The sequence below is a fragment of the Enhydra lutris genome, unplaced genomic scaffold (genome assembly GCF_002288905.1).
Source record: "Enhydra lutris kenyoni isolate GAN:26980312 unplaced genomic scaffold, ASM228890v2 scaffoldscaffold2, whole genome shotgun sequence".
Taxonomy (NCBI): domain Eukaryota; kingdom Metazoa; phylum Chordata; class Mammalia; order Carnivora; family Mustelidae; genus Enhydra; species Enhydra lutris.
Window position 1 is genome coordinate 75,977,698 of NW_019154086.1, and position 16,668 is coordinate 75,994,365.

Sequence of the window (16,668 nt, forward strand, 5' to 3'; positions counted from 1 at the left end):
GTGTGTGTGTGTGTGTGTGTGTGTGAATGTGAGTGTATATGTATTACTTCTGAGGTAAATTATCCTGGAAACATAAAAAAGCTATCATGTTTTTCAGCAGTATGCATTGCAGTAGATACATGATCAAATAAAACAAACCATAACTGTCAAGTGATATCTTAGAGATATCAAGTCAGTGACTGTCACTCACGTAAAGAAGCTTTTTATTATTTTTTACTTTCTACCATAATAATACTGGTTATGGAGAGTTTTACTTGTTTTATGTGGTCATTAAGGTAAAATTTGCTCAAAAAGCAAAATATGTATACATAAAAGTAAAAATATGATAGGGAATATAGTGGGTAATTTTACTTAAAACAAGAATAGTAAGTTAAGATTATGATGTAATGAATTGTTACAAAAGTTATTCACACAAATAGAAAAATAATGAAGTAAAGGAATTTTAGAACAGTGGCAAAATAATTTTAAATCTCATATAAGGGTTATTATATTAATAGGAAGAATATGTTTGAAGAGAGGTGGGAAATGTCACACAAACCTTTCTCACAGAGCGCATCTCTATTCTGTTACGACTGTCTCAAACAACCCTGAGTCAGGTTCTGAATGGAGTGGATTCTCCACTGAAACTCTCACCTGACTCCCTGGAACATTCTCCCATGCTCTGGGCCTGCCATGCGGAGTGCCACTACTGGTGGAAAAAGAAATATGCTACTCATTTTTTTCTACTTGTATTGTTATATATCTTCCCAAATCCCGGGGCGGGTTTTGAGGGTGCAGATGATACTAAGGAGTCCCAGCTTCTCTGTTCCACAACCATTTGTATTTCGAGGAGTGGTTACAAATTTCTCTAGCATGAGTATGAAGGCAGGTAAAAGGTATTGGCAGTGCAGAGAAAGAAGAAATTTAAGATTTGGAGGAAATCTGATTTGTGTTTCTCACTGTTGTATTCTTTTTCAAAATTTCCCAGGTGCTGTATGTTTTGGACACTTTCAAAAGAACATGTATTTTGCAACAGTTGATGAGAAATAAATATTAGAACTTGAGTTGCTTCTATCCACAAAATAAGATTAGCTTCAGCTCATCTGTAATTCTCTGCAGCTATTCCTTATGTGATAAAAAGGTATCCTCCATGTTCCCTATACTGGAAGATATGAATCTGGGAAGTCTTATTTGAGGAAAAGATATTTAACCTAAACCCTCTGAACTTGATGTTGTATTAGAGAAACAAGAGTAATTATAACTTTTATCCTGTACTCTCTATGTAACTAATTTGCCATACTATTGAAATTTTAAGATATCCTCTATTGCCTAGTTGGCAAGAATTTACAATTGTCTCATTCTTTAATAGATATAACCTAATTTATGCTCTGAGTACCATTCAGGGAAGACTCTGGGCACTAAACTGTATGCAACTCTTGTGTAAGGTTTTCATCAGAGATTGAGTGGATTGAGATTTCCTTTGGTATCTTAAGGCTACTAGTAATATAATTATAATAATTTGATTTATTGCATATGTATGCACCTGGCACTGTGCTGGCTACTTCCATTTATGATGTATACCATTAGCCTTTGAACAATTCAGAAGTGCTCTGTTACTTTTTTTTTTTTTAATTATAGACACTTAGACCACACTCTCAAAGACTTCAAACAGCTACATGATTGTCCATTCTTCTCTAGTTCTTTTATTTTGGTATTATAACTACTTGAATGTTTATCTTCCATGTTAAATTCTAAACTTAAGTTCTATTCACCTTTGCTTCTATAGTACTTTAGTATTCAGTAGTTAAATGCTAAATATTTATTTGGTGAATGAATGATTTTTTTCTCTTGATCTGAGTTCTCCAAATAGTAAAACAGCAATGGAATAGTATGCTTAAATGCCATTGACATGGAAATAATCAGCCCTTCTAAAAAAATAAATAGTATGATAGCAACAAAAATATGAGAATGACTTCAATATTTTTATACAGAAGCAAAAAAAAGAAAAGGGGGGGAGACAAACCATGAAAGACTCTTAACTCTAGGAAATAAACTGAAGGTTGCTGGAGGGGAGGTGGCTATAGGGATGTAGTAAGTGGGTCATGGGCATTAAGGAGGGCACGTGATATGATAAGCACCAGATGTTAGATGTAACTGATGAATAACCGAACTCTACATCTGAAAATAATGATGTACTATATGTTGGCTAATTGAATTTAAATTAAAAAAAACCTATTCTGACACAAATTAATAGTATATATAACTAAGGCTACCAATTCAACACATAAATTTTTCCACAGTTGAACATGTTAATGAAAAATGCTACTTTCTTTTCTGATGAAAGCCTGCAAAGTACAAATTGTTCATAAATATAATATTTTATCCTACAAGTATTTGTATGTTAAATTTTGTTAGACCTTTCACTGATGGTGAATTTTAGACTGGCAGTTTCAAATTACCATCTGTAGTTCTAAAGCTGTAATTTGTAAAGGTGTAATTAGGAGGGGGAAGAAAACTCTCCAGTGTCCACAACACAAAATGTCAGTGCTGTTAACAATTAAATGTGATAACATTTAAATAATGTACTTCCACTGACACCCAAAGAATGAAATCTAACCATTAGGATGGCATCTAGATAGCAGATGATTTCACAGGAAAGTGCTCAGACCTCCATCAAGTTAAGAATCAATAGAACATGGGCAACTGTGGTAGAGTCAAAAACACAGTCTCAGCTCATGAAAGGCCCTTCTGTGCTAGAGCTATATTAAATTATCACAGCTAATGTAAAATCAACCTTGGTGTAAAAGATAAAAGGGTAAAGTTCTCACAAATGATCACTTATCACTCCATTCCGAAATGCATACAGCATTCATTATAGATCGAAATGCCACTCAAATTTCATCATTTAGTAGGGTTTTGAAACAGCCAAACCATTAACAGAGGAGAGTAGCTTTTTATATTTATACAACCAGTGACTAATGAAACATTATACCCCGTGTGCAAAGGGGAAAAAAAACCTTGATTTTGTAATGAACCCAATTGGAGCTCTTTTTAAACACAGAGTAATATGGTTTCACTGTTTCATCGAGCCTCTCATTACTTGTGTCAATAATCCTAGGTAAACTACTGTTGAACTTCATAGCCTTTATCTAGCAGCATGAATAACATTAATCTATGGGGTGCTTTTGATGAATTGTAGTTCAAAAAGCAAAGCCAAAAATGACTTCTTACAAAGTGGTTAGAGAAGTATTTATTAGAAATATGTCAACTGCCAAATACCTAAAGGTAGCTTGGCTATTTAGGAAATCATGCTGTTGGCTAGCTTGCAAAACATAGCTGGGAAAACATATGCATTTGCTCCACTTGAATTATGTAAAAAAAAAAAAAAAAAGGATGACATACTTTTTATCTAAACTGTATTATTTTTTCTATCACTTCCCTTCTAACTATTGGTATTTTTGTGTCCTATTGCTTTTGACACAATGTGACATGCTATACAAAATGCCCCTAGGTTCCCTACAACTGTCAGTGAGATGTACTCAGAAAGCGCAGAGTGAATCAGACTTCACTTCTATGACTGCATGAGCTACACACACAGGTCAGCATGAACTGAAAGCTACTCCTGGGTCCTGCTCCAAGAATCTAAGTTATTTTCTTGACACGCCCAGGACTTCTTAGACTGTCTCTGGCAGGAAGCCTGGCAGGGAGTGTCTACAGGGCTTTAACACATTTAGTTCCAATTTATGAATTTAATTGGATTAGGCTGATCTTTCCAGAAAGTTGTAATCTGCACAATTCATAGGATGCTAGAAATTAATCTCTCAGCTCTATCTTCAAAGAGTTTATATGTGGTCAGTCTATGTACTACAAGTCCTTGTTGGCCTTCAACAGCAAAGTGGTATTAAGAATTGAAAGGCTGCATACACTAAAGTAATTTGAGAATACGAAAGTTGTATATTAATTTAATATATTCTCTTTCTCCAGTTTGTCCTGTACCACAACAAAATAAATACCTGGGGAAAAAACATAAACGGTATTAATTTTTTCCCTAAAATAAAATCTCTTTACAAAGAATTAGACTCTACCCCCCCCACCAAATTCTGTTTTAGAAAGGTACAGAACTAATTCATGCTTCTCATAGTACTTTATAATTAGATTCATGGGAAAGATCTCAAATAAATATACTCTGTTCATATTTTTAAGATACACTGGCTTTATTACAGTATCATGTTTTACACAGTGTTCATTTGGAATACTGTTATATTGTATTAGCACAAGACTAGTCTTAGAAAAGATTTTCATAGTGAAATATGAGGAAAATCTTACATTCTCTAATGTTTCTTTCTCTTGGAAATTCACAATGTAACCTGGCATAGTTAATAAACTCTGAGAAGACTTGCAATAAAGAACCTTGACTAATTTTTTATTACATTATTTATCGATCTCATAAAAGTTCATCTCTATCTAACAATATATTAAAGCTATATCATGAGCAACAATTGTGGCTTTTGGAGGTTTGGAAAAACAGGGATTGTCTCAGTCTTAGGTACTGTTATTTCTTTTTGCCATTTTGTTATATTTACTCATATCGTGAGATTAGTGCAGTGAAGAAAAAATGTCTGTGACTGTTTCAAATCATTGTTCATAAGAAATTAATGCAATTATATATTGTACACCTCTGTCTTTGCTGGATCTCATTAATGTGCTATCATTCCTTGTGAAACCAGCTATAGTGATAATAAAGTATATTTTTATGATATTACAACTAAAACTAACTTAAAGTAAATATAGCTTTCATGATTATGATTTATAACTAAAAGCATTTATTTGCAAAATTCAAAGACAACCATTATTATTTACTAGTCACTACCAACACTTATATAATTGCAATAAAAAAACCTTTTACAAAAATAATTTTTATTTTTAGTGTATGTCGTAAATTTATTAATTTGACTTGGAACATATTGTGAATCTTTTGTGAAAAGTCCTTCTGAAAGAAAAAGAAAACCCATTTAAAATTGTGTTTATTATTCTAAAGACTGTGATAAATTTAAAGTTTTTCAGGTCATTCATTTCTTTCACATATACTGATATCCAAAAAGTACTCACCGTGTACAATGAGAACATACTCTGCACTGCTTTGGCCGATGGTGTTCGTGGCTTCACATCGATATGTACCATTATCCGTTTTGTTCAGGAAAAGAATGTTTAACTCCCTACCACTCACAACCATTCGGTCAGGATCTGGCAATTCTCCACCGTCCTTTGTCCACAAAACAGGTTCTGGCCTATTGGATTTAAATATGCACATAGATATGAAAATGAGAAATTTTTCATATTATGTGACGTATATAAATCAAGCAATTTACAAATATTTAACAATCATTTTGTGCACACCCATATGCTAACTTCTAGAAGGTACCAAACAACCACCATGCTCTCACTCAGGAGATTTGGAGATATGGCAAATATAATTTAATTCTATTCTGTTAAACTAAGCAGGCGTGTATTAATGGACTAATTTGCTGAGTCATTAGAGCAATCCTGTGGCCTCGATCCTGATGTGAATTTTCATACCTGCTATTTCTGGAGGATGGCTTTGGGGCTTTGGAGCAGGCTTTTCCAGAAGTACTTGGAATTACACCTTTATACTTGAGGCTACTACCACTGTGACAGTTTTGCTTGAAACCATCTGAAGCTATTTCCCCTCACCTTTTCTTCTTTTCTCACCCCCTACTGGTTTTTCCTTGAAGGTCTCTCTTTTAGTCTCCTAGTTGTAGAGATACAATTGACAACTAACACTGGTGTAAAATGGAATGATTTGATAAATGTATATATTGCAAAGTAATTATCACAATTGCTTTAGTTAACATCGATCACCGCACATAGTTATATTTTCTCTTGTGATGAAACTTTAAAGATCTAGTTTCTTAGCAACATTCAAATAAACAATACAACATTGTTAATTATAGTCAGCATGCTGTACATTACATCCCCAGAAATTATTTATCTTATAACTGGAAATCTGTACAACATTCACCCACTTCTTCCACTACTCTATCCCCTGTTTCTGGACACTTTCACTTGACATTACATGGGAAGTCTTAGAGTAATTAAACAGGAAAAAAAATAATAAAAAGGTGTACAACTGAGTAGCAAAAAAATTATCCAACTAAAAAAATTGCAGATGAATTGAATAAATATTCTTCCAAAGAAGACATTCAAGCAGCTAACAATTATAGAAAAAAATGTTCAACATCACTCATCATTGGATAAATGCAAATCAAAATCATAATGCAATATTACCTCATACCTGTTAGGATGCCTATCATTAAAAAGTCTAGAAATAACAAGTGTTAGGGAAGACATGGAGAAAAGGGAATACTTCCACACTGTGGGTGGAAATATAAATTGTTGCAGCCATTTTGGAAAATAGTATGAAGTTTCCTCAGAATATTAAAAATACAACTACCGCTTGATCCAGCAATTCCATTTTTGGGTAAATATCCAAAGGAAACAAAATCACTATTTCGAAAAGATATCTACATCCCATGTTCACTGCAGCATTGTTTATAAAAGCCAACACATGCAAAGAACCCATGTCCATCAATGGATGAAAAGATAAAGAAAATATATTCTAAGTATAATGCAATATTATTCAGACATTGAAAAAAGGAAAACCTGCCATATGAGACAGCATGGGTGGAACTTGAGGGCATTAGGCTAAGTAAAATAATGAGACAGAAAAAGACAAATACTGTATGATCATACTTATATGTGGAACCTAAAGAAAAGTTTTATGAACTTATGGGAACTGGTAGTTCTCTTTTAATCAAATTGTTGCAAAGAATTCTCATCACAAAATCTGTTTGCGGGGAGGAAAGGATAAATGAACCATGGACATCTGTCTTCCAATATCTTACATAGTTTTGTAATTATAAATTTTAGGAATAGTTAATAATACCTACTGCCATGGGTTGATATGGTAATTATCCTAGATGTGTTACTAATATCTTCTATACTTCTCACAAGGATACTTCTGATATCATTTTTAAAAATTTAATGCATGTAAGAATGTTGATGATCAGAGATGTATCCAAACATTGGTCTGACTCTGTAGTTAATGCTTTGTCCACTACCTCTTACTTACTAACATGATAAATATTTTCCAACTTCTTTTATGTCAAATTTTCTATTTTAACATTATTTTATCATGTTAGAAATTATTTTTGAAATAGGTTTAATTATTTGTTGATTTTTTGGGGAAACATTTCACTTCCATTTTGTTATTATAAAGACAATGAGAACATATATATTGATTAATGATCTATGACATCTTTTCTAATTCAGAGAATATGTTTTTCTGAAAAAATTCTGAAGTGGCAAAAGCTGTGAACCAAATAATAAAAAATACAGGAAATAGTATCAAAACAAGCAGATCAGCAATGTGATGAAAGAATCATTTAGTTTAAGTAGTGAGGCATTTGGGAGAGAACAAAGAGAAGACAACCAGGACTGTATCCATGAAAATTCTGAAAGGGCATTTTATGCAGAAAAAAAGAAACAAAGAAATTAGTTATCTAAAACTATTGGAAAATAAAATAATTTATATCATCCAATTATATAGACAACTCACTCTCATAGTATATTTAATAAAATATAAACCATTAATATTTCTCAACTTGCATCATGCACCCCACATTAGCAAGCTGCTCTTTGAATTTACTAATTCTTTTTTTTTTTTTAATAAACATATAATATATTTTTATCCCCAGGGGTACAGGTCTGTGAATCGCCAGGTTTACACACTTCACAGCACTCACCATAGCACATACCCTCCCCAATGTCCATAATCCCACCCCCCTCTCCTGAATTTACTAATTCTTATGTTAAAACTGAGAGCCTAGATAATCTTGAACCTTGCACATCCTTAATATCCTTTGAAGAGACAAAACTATGACTTACTGCATATAACTGAAATATTAGAAGGTGTGTCCTTTCTACAAAGCCACATAAGGCCAACATTAAAATAACAGTTATATTAAGGATGACTTGAATTTTAAAAGATTCATCCTTAAGATACTACTCAACAGATGTATTTCATTAAGAGGCAATACTTTCTTAATGTATAAGTAAAAATTTTTAAACATACACAGATATAACTGGATCTCTCTCTTTATGCATTTTCATACACTCAAAATTATACCCACCAAATCCAAACTGTCATAACTTTTTTCTGCTTGTGTTCATAAGATTTCAGTCACATCTTAAAGTATTTGGCCCTGTAATCATTTAAGTAAATTTAGATATGTATTTTTGAGTTGTATACACAGAAATGAAGTTAAAGATCTAGATAAATTATTTAAGCTACCAGTCTGTATTTAAAAAGAATGTTTTCTAAAACATAATTCTCTTTTCTAGGAAATAATGAAAAAATACCTGCAGAAATGGTTCAGAGGAGATTATAGAAGTGTAAGTCACTACTGACACTGAATATTACAGGATCCTTGATCCTACTCTGTATGGTAAATCTTCAAGGTGGCAAAAAAAGTTAGCTCCATAAGATGCAATTTTAATGAAATGGAGGTTAGAGTTTATACATCGATTAAAAATACCTTACACATATTCCAATTAGTACTTAAAATGTTCGAGCTTCTTAATATCACCATAAAAATATTAAGTGGTTTAGCAAGTCTTGATACAATTTGTGTTTCATCTTAATAAAGAGGGCCCCTAGGCTTTCTCTAATTGGAACCCAGAAATGATTGAGTTTCTTGCTGCAAATGAATAACAATCTTCCCTGCTGTTCAGGCAACCAAAGGAGATCATTTAAAAAGTGGTTCCAGTCTATAGTTTCTATGTGATAAGGCTGAAAAAGAGTAGGAGCTAGATACCAGGAGTAACAGGACACTGACACAGCATCGGGCATGAGATAATGCTATATAACTCCATAGTGAGAACATTAATATGGTCAATCTAGTTTCCCCTTTAAAAGCCCAGATAATTAGAATTTGGAAATCTTCCGTATGAGATAACATTTGATTTATGTTTCTGTCTACCAAATCTATAGGGCTAAAAAGACTTTTTTTTTTTTCCCCCCTTATGCACCTAATGACATTTTGTGGCTATTTCTTCATAGGATAATGGAAAACAAGAAAAAAATTTTTTTAAAAAAGTGAAAGAAGAAACCAAACATGTGCGTACATTTATTCTCTTATATTCTAAGGTCTTGGTGGAATTGTTTTACCTTAACAGATTTTTAGAAAAATTTTTATTAACCTCATATTTTGTTTTCTCTGTATCTAATGAGAAATTCTCTGATATCTTTAATAACTCCTTATTTATAAATTAGTGTTAGAAGGAATTGCCACAACTCCCTTGGGTTAGCAAGCTATTTAATATCTTGAGCTGGATACAAACCTGATTACTCATTTCCACTGAAACTCTTTGGTCTTTGGGGCACTTATTCTGAAAAGTTATACCATAAGAACAGTCCCTCTAATTCTTCCAACTGTATATGGGATCCTTACTCCCTAGATATTGATGCTGATGGAATCTTGCTTTGCCTTCTTATATCTCATCCTCTTTAGACTCATGCTCGAGAAGAAGAATAAAGAACAAGCAGTTCAGTTACAGAAAAATAAGCGTCATAATGCAGATCTCCTAAAAAAGAGGTCTGGTGTCCTTGCAGAAGTAAACACAAGTAAAAGATCTTCCAAATTGTGGAATGGAAGCACTCTCCAGTATCTTCCTTTTCCCAAATGGCTATATCCCCTTGGAGTTCTACAGTGCCTTTTCCTTCACAAGCACAGTACATGTTGGGCTCTAACATTAAGATTAGTCTTATGAAAATGAAACTTACTTTTCCTAAATGAAAGAAAAATAATAAGTTGCTGTAGTAGCATTCAAGTAAACACCTTGTTCTGACTCAAAAAAAAGAGAAAGAAACTTGCAAATGCCCATAGCTTACATTTCTTTCATTCAAGACAAAACAGGAACTTATAGTTAATGACTTGATGTCTTATGTACTTATAAGTGTATGGTACATGAAGATGATTACTACCTTTATTTCAGTTTAAAAATTCCCAGGTGATTGAAGATTTAATACTAGGGAGATTTTTAAGCCCAATCCTTCTCTATTTCCTGTGATGGTTTCACTCTACAGTGGAAGAAGGTGGTAGAAGCTATATAAACATCTTGATCCATTTTTCTGCTTGAAGCAAAATTATACTGAAGAAATTATACTGAAGAGTCTATGTATAAAATTGTGTTCATGCGATCACATTTTTAGAAAAGCAGAGGGAAAGAAATTAAGTTCAAATTGACAAGTGAGTTTGACATTCAGTTCAATTAAAAATTTTAAATTTATTGGTTTCTGGGAAGAAGGATTCTGAGAGATTCTAGCCTCAGACATTCTTCATTGGGTGGACTGAAATTGCATCCATAAGCCACAGCCCAGACATTGCCAACCAAGTGAGGTAGAAGGAAAAAAGAGGAAGAAAAAAACACAAAAAATAGAAGCTGGTATTGTTTGCTCCTTTTCTTAAAATCTCAAATATAAAGACAAAGCAAGTTCAAGGCGTAGCCTTTCTTAAACTAATGTAACCAACTTAAAATATGATTTTGTAAGGAGTCTCTGTTGGGAGAAAGTGATGTGGCTGCTACACAGGAAAATATAAAGAGATTATGTGTGGAGCTACTTATTACATTGACCACTTTAAATATAAAAATACGTAAAAGGTTATTTTGCTATTGAGGATCAAATGAGAGGTTTCTGAAAACAGTTGTGTAAATAATAGTCCACACATATTTCAAATCAAATTTTTAATTATTGTAAAATGTTGATCTAGGATCTTGGAGAATTCATCAAACTGAGCTTTTTCCTCAAATCTGACTGTTGTGCAACTTAATTGTGATAAAATTTTCTTTCCTTTTATTTGCAATATGGATTTCATGCTTTATATGGAAGCAATTTTTAAAACATCAAGTAACTTTTACTATTATCCAAATTAACTTTGAATATTTTCCTTATTACAGTTGAAGTTCATTTTAAAACATGATCAATGAAACAGTTATATGTCTGTCTTTATAGATACAGTTCTGCTCAAAGGAAAACAAAACTTCAGAAATATTTATAGTAGTCCTCAATGAGTTTCAATGAGTTTAATTAGCAGAAAATGTTCTGCTCTTACACTTATAATCTTAAGACAGGTGAAATCTCAGTGAAGATTTTTGTTATTGTTTAAGTATGCCTATGCACTCTTGACTAGGTACTTCACAAGTTTACACAATTATTATCTAACAACTATCAATAAACAAATGTGTATAAGTTTTTGAACCAGAAATTATGAGGGATATGAGGAAAATAAACATCTTCTCTCTGTGATATTACATTTTTGTAGTTTATATAAGATATATGTCATCAACCATAACACTTGCAGCAGAATTGAGTTAAAAAACATAAAAATTCACCATACTTATATTAGGGACATTAGAACAGGCTTTATGAAAGCTATAACTCTTGATTTATATCTTTAATTATGGCAAGATTTTGAGTGGTAGAAATGGACATGCCAACTCGAGAGAAGTTAGGACCCTGGCTAGGATGCTTGCCCTCATGAAGCCATATTATTGAAAAGATGAATTTAAATACAGTGAGGACCAAGAAAAGAGAACAGTGTCAATAATAGGTGATATCATGATTAACTAAGATAACAAATTATGAAAGGGCAAAGTTAATGACTTGTGGTAGGATAACTGAGTTGGAATAATAAAATCAAAAGTCAGGAAGTAAATTTAACAGGACCAGATATACTCATAAGGAACTTAGTCCAAGACAGTTTATAAGAAAAAAGTGAAGATGAAAAGTATTATTTTAATGTTAGAACAAAAGACTGATGATGTCATTTATATGGAAGAGAGAATAAAATGTGGTGGAGAACATTCTGGTCATAAAGACAACCATGAACAAAAGCAAAGAAATAGAAAGGTTTGGGTTACGAACATGAGGAAAAAAGTTAAAAAAAAATAAAAAATGTGTACATTTTTTAGCCTGGAACTCAAACCTGGCCTTGGGTTCCAGGTTAAAATATCCAGACAGTTAGGAAAAAACAAATATACTTTGCTAAGTCTTTTAAGAAGTATTACCGTTCACAATTTCTTTTAAGTATAGCAATGTGAAATATCTGAAAAAAGAAGTTTCAATAAAGAGACCATCTACAGAGTTCTTAAGAGAGAAAGCCAGGTCTTACATAAAGTTGGAGTAATACAGGAAAGTGGAGAAAAAAAGAAGATAATAGAATAGCACTTGGGAAAGTAAATATAATTTTTGGAGCCAGAAAATGTATGGTGTTCATGAAGAGAGAGAGAGGGCCTGTTCTCATTATGCCATCCAGTTTATATTATAGGAAAAATCTCAGTCTTAAATAAGAAAAATTAACAATGCGAAACCAACATACCACCAACCAGCCAACCAAATAAACAAACAAATGCACAAATAAAATTTTTAAAAAATTGAATATAGCAGATAAGGAAAGTGGATGATTTTACTTTGGAGCATGCTAAGTTCAAGAGCTAGAAGAAGATCAAGAAATATATCTTTATTCAGCAATAAGGAAATGAGAAATCAGAAGTCAGGGCTGAGGACAGAACTGGACTCTTTTAGAGAGATTCTGGAGTCAAGAAAATGCCCAAGCTCCAAAAGGAACACAAAAGGATAGATTACTGGATATTGTGGAATATTTTCATTTAAGGGATGAGAAAAGAGAGAGAATGAAGCCCAAGAGGTCTAAGAGAATGCAAAAGAGAATAATGTGATATGAACAAGAAAGAATTTCTTCAAAAATGTATTGACTTAAACATTTACATTTCTGACCCATCCAATACCTTGACCTCTCAGTTCCCTGATTCCCTCATATTTGGTAATTATTTTGTTGGTCCTCCCTCAGTCATGATCACACACCAAACTTTGTCATCATCATTACCTCACTACTATAAAACTGAAAATTTTCAATTTTTTTCAATTTAAAAACATTTAAAACCTCCCATCTTCTCAGTACACTGTTCTAGTATGCATCAAAATCCTAACTAATAAACCCATCATTTACTTTTATTCTTCAATTCCCCTCTACCTTTAGTTCTCTCTTTAACAAGACTTTTTATTTTATTATTTTATTTTATTTTATTTTATTTATTTGATAGAAAGAAAGAGAGAGTGAGTGAGAGGGAGAGGGACAGAGAATCTGAAGCAGACTTCATGCTGAGTACAGAGCCTGATGCAGGGCTCAATCCCACAACTGCAGAATCATGAACTGAGCCAACTCAAGAGGTAGAGGCTTAACCAGCTGAGGTACCCAGACACCCCTCTTTAACCAGTCTTAAATGCAATCAAAAAATTTTTTTCTTTTTTCCACCATTGTGCTTATCTGGTTAATTCCCAGCCCTGAGGAACACAACCGTTCTGTCTTCTCTTTATCAGAACATCAAAACAAAGTGAAGAAAAAAAAATGAGGAGAGGGTAAATGTTTTATTTGCTTACACACTGTTCCTGAAATCATTATGCAAGAATAAGCATGAAGAGCAATGAGAAAAATATTTTATTTTATTTTTTTGAGATAAACAATTTTAAAGCCAAAGTAAATATTATTACTATGTCTTTGAATATTTCATGTATCTAAAAAGTTTGAAGTTTATTTCTCTGATCTGTGGAAATATGTCTCATGTAGCATTATAAAATTTAATTAGAATATATGAGTATATCTACACATTTCTGCCTTCTAGAACTCAACATAATATTGAAAAAGTGTATTTTTGCAAAACTTATATATTGATACAGCTAGTATTAGCATTTGTTAAGTTGGCTCTGCCCTAACATTTACAATATTCAGGGCTAAAACAGTACAGTAAGTAAAGAGAAAAAAAGGAAGGAGGGGCTTGAGGAAATTACCCAGAAGAAGGAATTATTAAACAATTTCTCTTTTATTTATTTATTTATTTATTTATTTATTTATTTTTAAAGATTTTACTTATTTATTTGACAGACAGAGATCACAAGTAGGCAGAGAGGCAGGCAGAGAGAGAGGGGAACAGGCTCCCCGCTGAGCAGAGAGCCCGATGCGGGGCTCGATCCCAGCACCCTGGGATCATGACCTGAGCCGAAGGCAGAGGCTTAACCCACTGAGCCACCCAGGCACCCCGTCTCTTTTAAATACGTAATTTCTCCATGTATTTCTAGCCTGTTGCAGTTATTCGTCCTGACTCATCTAGTAAGTATGCCTGTGGATTTTGTATGAGAAAGCAAAAGAGTAGAATGGTTCCTTAGCCTCTTTTTCTCACTAGTCCCCATGCCCTTTTGTGTTTAGTGGTTTCAGGACATGCTCTTCAATCATGTGTTTTATCATAGCAATTTTTAGAGGTTAGCTTTTGCTCAGTGTAGGTATGATATTTCCCATACCTGCACAGTTTTGTTTTGTTTTTCATGTAAAAAACTATGTGTAGTTTGAGAATCTCAATGATTCGTATTTAAAGGCTTGGTGGTGAAAGCCCCAAACTCAAATATCACTGTAAGTACTTCTGTCGATAGGGTCAAAGGTGTTAAGGTGGTAATAAATGAAACCAGTTTGAAGTGGAAAATTCAAGCCTACTTATTCCATTAAATTGTAAGTTGACACTCTGATTTTGAATCTACCTACTCACTCATGTAAACTCCTGAAATCAACTACTACACTAGTGTGGTGTCAAGTAGAAATCTCATTACATTAAAGATTAGATTTAGAAGGGACAATAACATCAGTGTTAAGTTCATCATTACATTTAAAACCTCAATAGCAAATAAGAAAAGGACTTTTATCCTGATTAATCTGAGTATATGCTACTTGATTCTGTTTTTTAAGGCACTTCTTGCCTCCAAGTTTAGAAGCTTATAGTTGAAACAGAAAATAACCAATACGCAAGAGGTAAGTGCTCTTTAGAAGCTTTGAAAATAATGGCCTTTTTGAGAGTGGCTGTGAAATCCTGGACCACTTTTTACTGAAAAAATAGTGTTCACTGATGATTATTTTAACACTTTTGAGAAACAATGTAGTCATACAAACTGTATAATTCCAGCCAATTTGTGGGACAACAAATAAAAGATTATCCCTAGAAAAGATAGGATTGTTATGATCCTGAAGGAGTGATAGATTTTAGCACTGAAGGAAAAATATTCAAAATTGTGACAAATGCTTGAGATAATCTCTCAAGGGCTTTGTGCAAAAGCAAAACAATTACCCATGCCTTATGTATACTTAACTTTTCTTTTCTTTGGTAAATAAAAAATATTAATTCCTGGTTAAAAGGTCAAGAAATCTTAAGTAACCTAAGCAGTAATAAGTTCCTCTGTGTATATACTTTAAGCTTAAAATCTCTATGATATATTTAAAAATGATTTTGCTCAAGAAAATATTTTCAACTTATTTGAAACTTAGTCACTTCTGAAAACTTCCTTTGACTAAGCTAGACTTTGGAACATTTTCACTTTTCTTTAAATCAAGAATTTCTGAGTATAAATTTTTCAGAATCTGCCACTGTATCAATCTATGTACATTATAAGGACAATTTGATGTCATATAAATTGTATCTACAAGCATCTTAATCAATCAGATGCCTGAAAACCATTAAGTTCAAGGGGGCATTGCAATGATGTGATCCTATATCCCATGTATGAGTTATTTTATAATCCATTACTTATACTACTATAAAATAATGCTAATTTATAAAATCTATTATTTATGAATATTTATATTAAACACTATGTTACTACTATAGAACTGCTTCTGTTCCATGACTTGCTTCTTTTCTGGTATTAAAACAAATGGTCTCAGAAAAGTAAAAGTAAAATGCACATCATTTATCTGGTAGCTGGGGAATTAAATGCCCCATATAAGTCAATGCTGAAGATAATTGAAATTTAAGACATAAAAATGTGAAAGTATATTTTGATCATTTGAATGAAACCCTTCTCAAAAGCTCAAACTTATCTGGATTATTTAAAATAACATTCTTAGTGGCTTTTGATTATTTTTTTGGAGCTCAGACCTCTTCAGTCTGAACATGTATTTTTGTATACTGATGGTTTTAGAGGGACTGAAGTGATTAAGACTTCCGCTTCACCACAGCTGGTGTTAATGCAATGATTTTCAAACCTTTTGAGGTGTGATCTATAGAAAATCACATTTTACAACCTTACATAATGCACAAACCCATACAGGAAATGAAAGCTTGCTCTTTGTAAGGCACTGTGACATTGTCTTTACTTTTTCTTCTATATTTCTCTATATTTTCCTTTCTAATTCTATTATTTTCTATTTTATTTTTGGCTCTTAAAAGGAATCTGCTAATTGATCTTACAACTCATTAATTAACCACAGCCAGCAATTTGAAAAACACTGACCCAGAGTGAGAGTTCCTATGCCCTATAGGTCTCTTTGTCCTTGTGCTACAAAACTATTATATTTTTAATCTTGCTTTTATATGGGCACTTTGAATATGGAAAAGATGAGACTTTAGATAGGGAAGAAACAGGGGCCCCAACTAGGCTGTGAGGGTATTTCAGATATATAGACAGAAAAAAAATAAAGATAAGGAAGAAAAAAAATCAGAACCCCTGTCCCAACTGCTAGGGCTAAAATATTTTTCTAATAATTACACTGT

General features: G+C 32.7%; 1 protein-coding gene across 2 annotated transcripts in view; it reads right to left on the reverse strand.

Annotated features, from left to right (window-relative positions):
* LOC111148594 (cell adhesion molecule 2) overlaps window positions 1-16,668 on the reverse strand; it is a 1,205,598-nt gene that overhangs the window by 86,823 nt on the left and 1,102,107 nt on the right. For both annotated transcript variants that reach the window (XM_022505305.1, XM_022505297.1), the window contains one exon: window positions 5,089-5,267. In XM_022505305.1, the coding sequence (XP_022361013.1) occupies window positions 5,089-5,267 (179 nt within the window). The remainder of the gene's footprint in view (window positions 1-5,088; window positions 5,268-16,668) is intronic.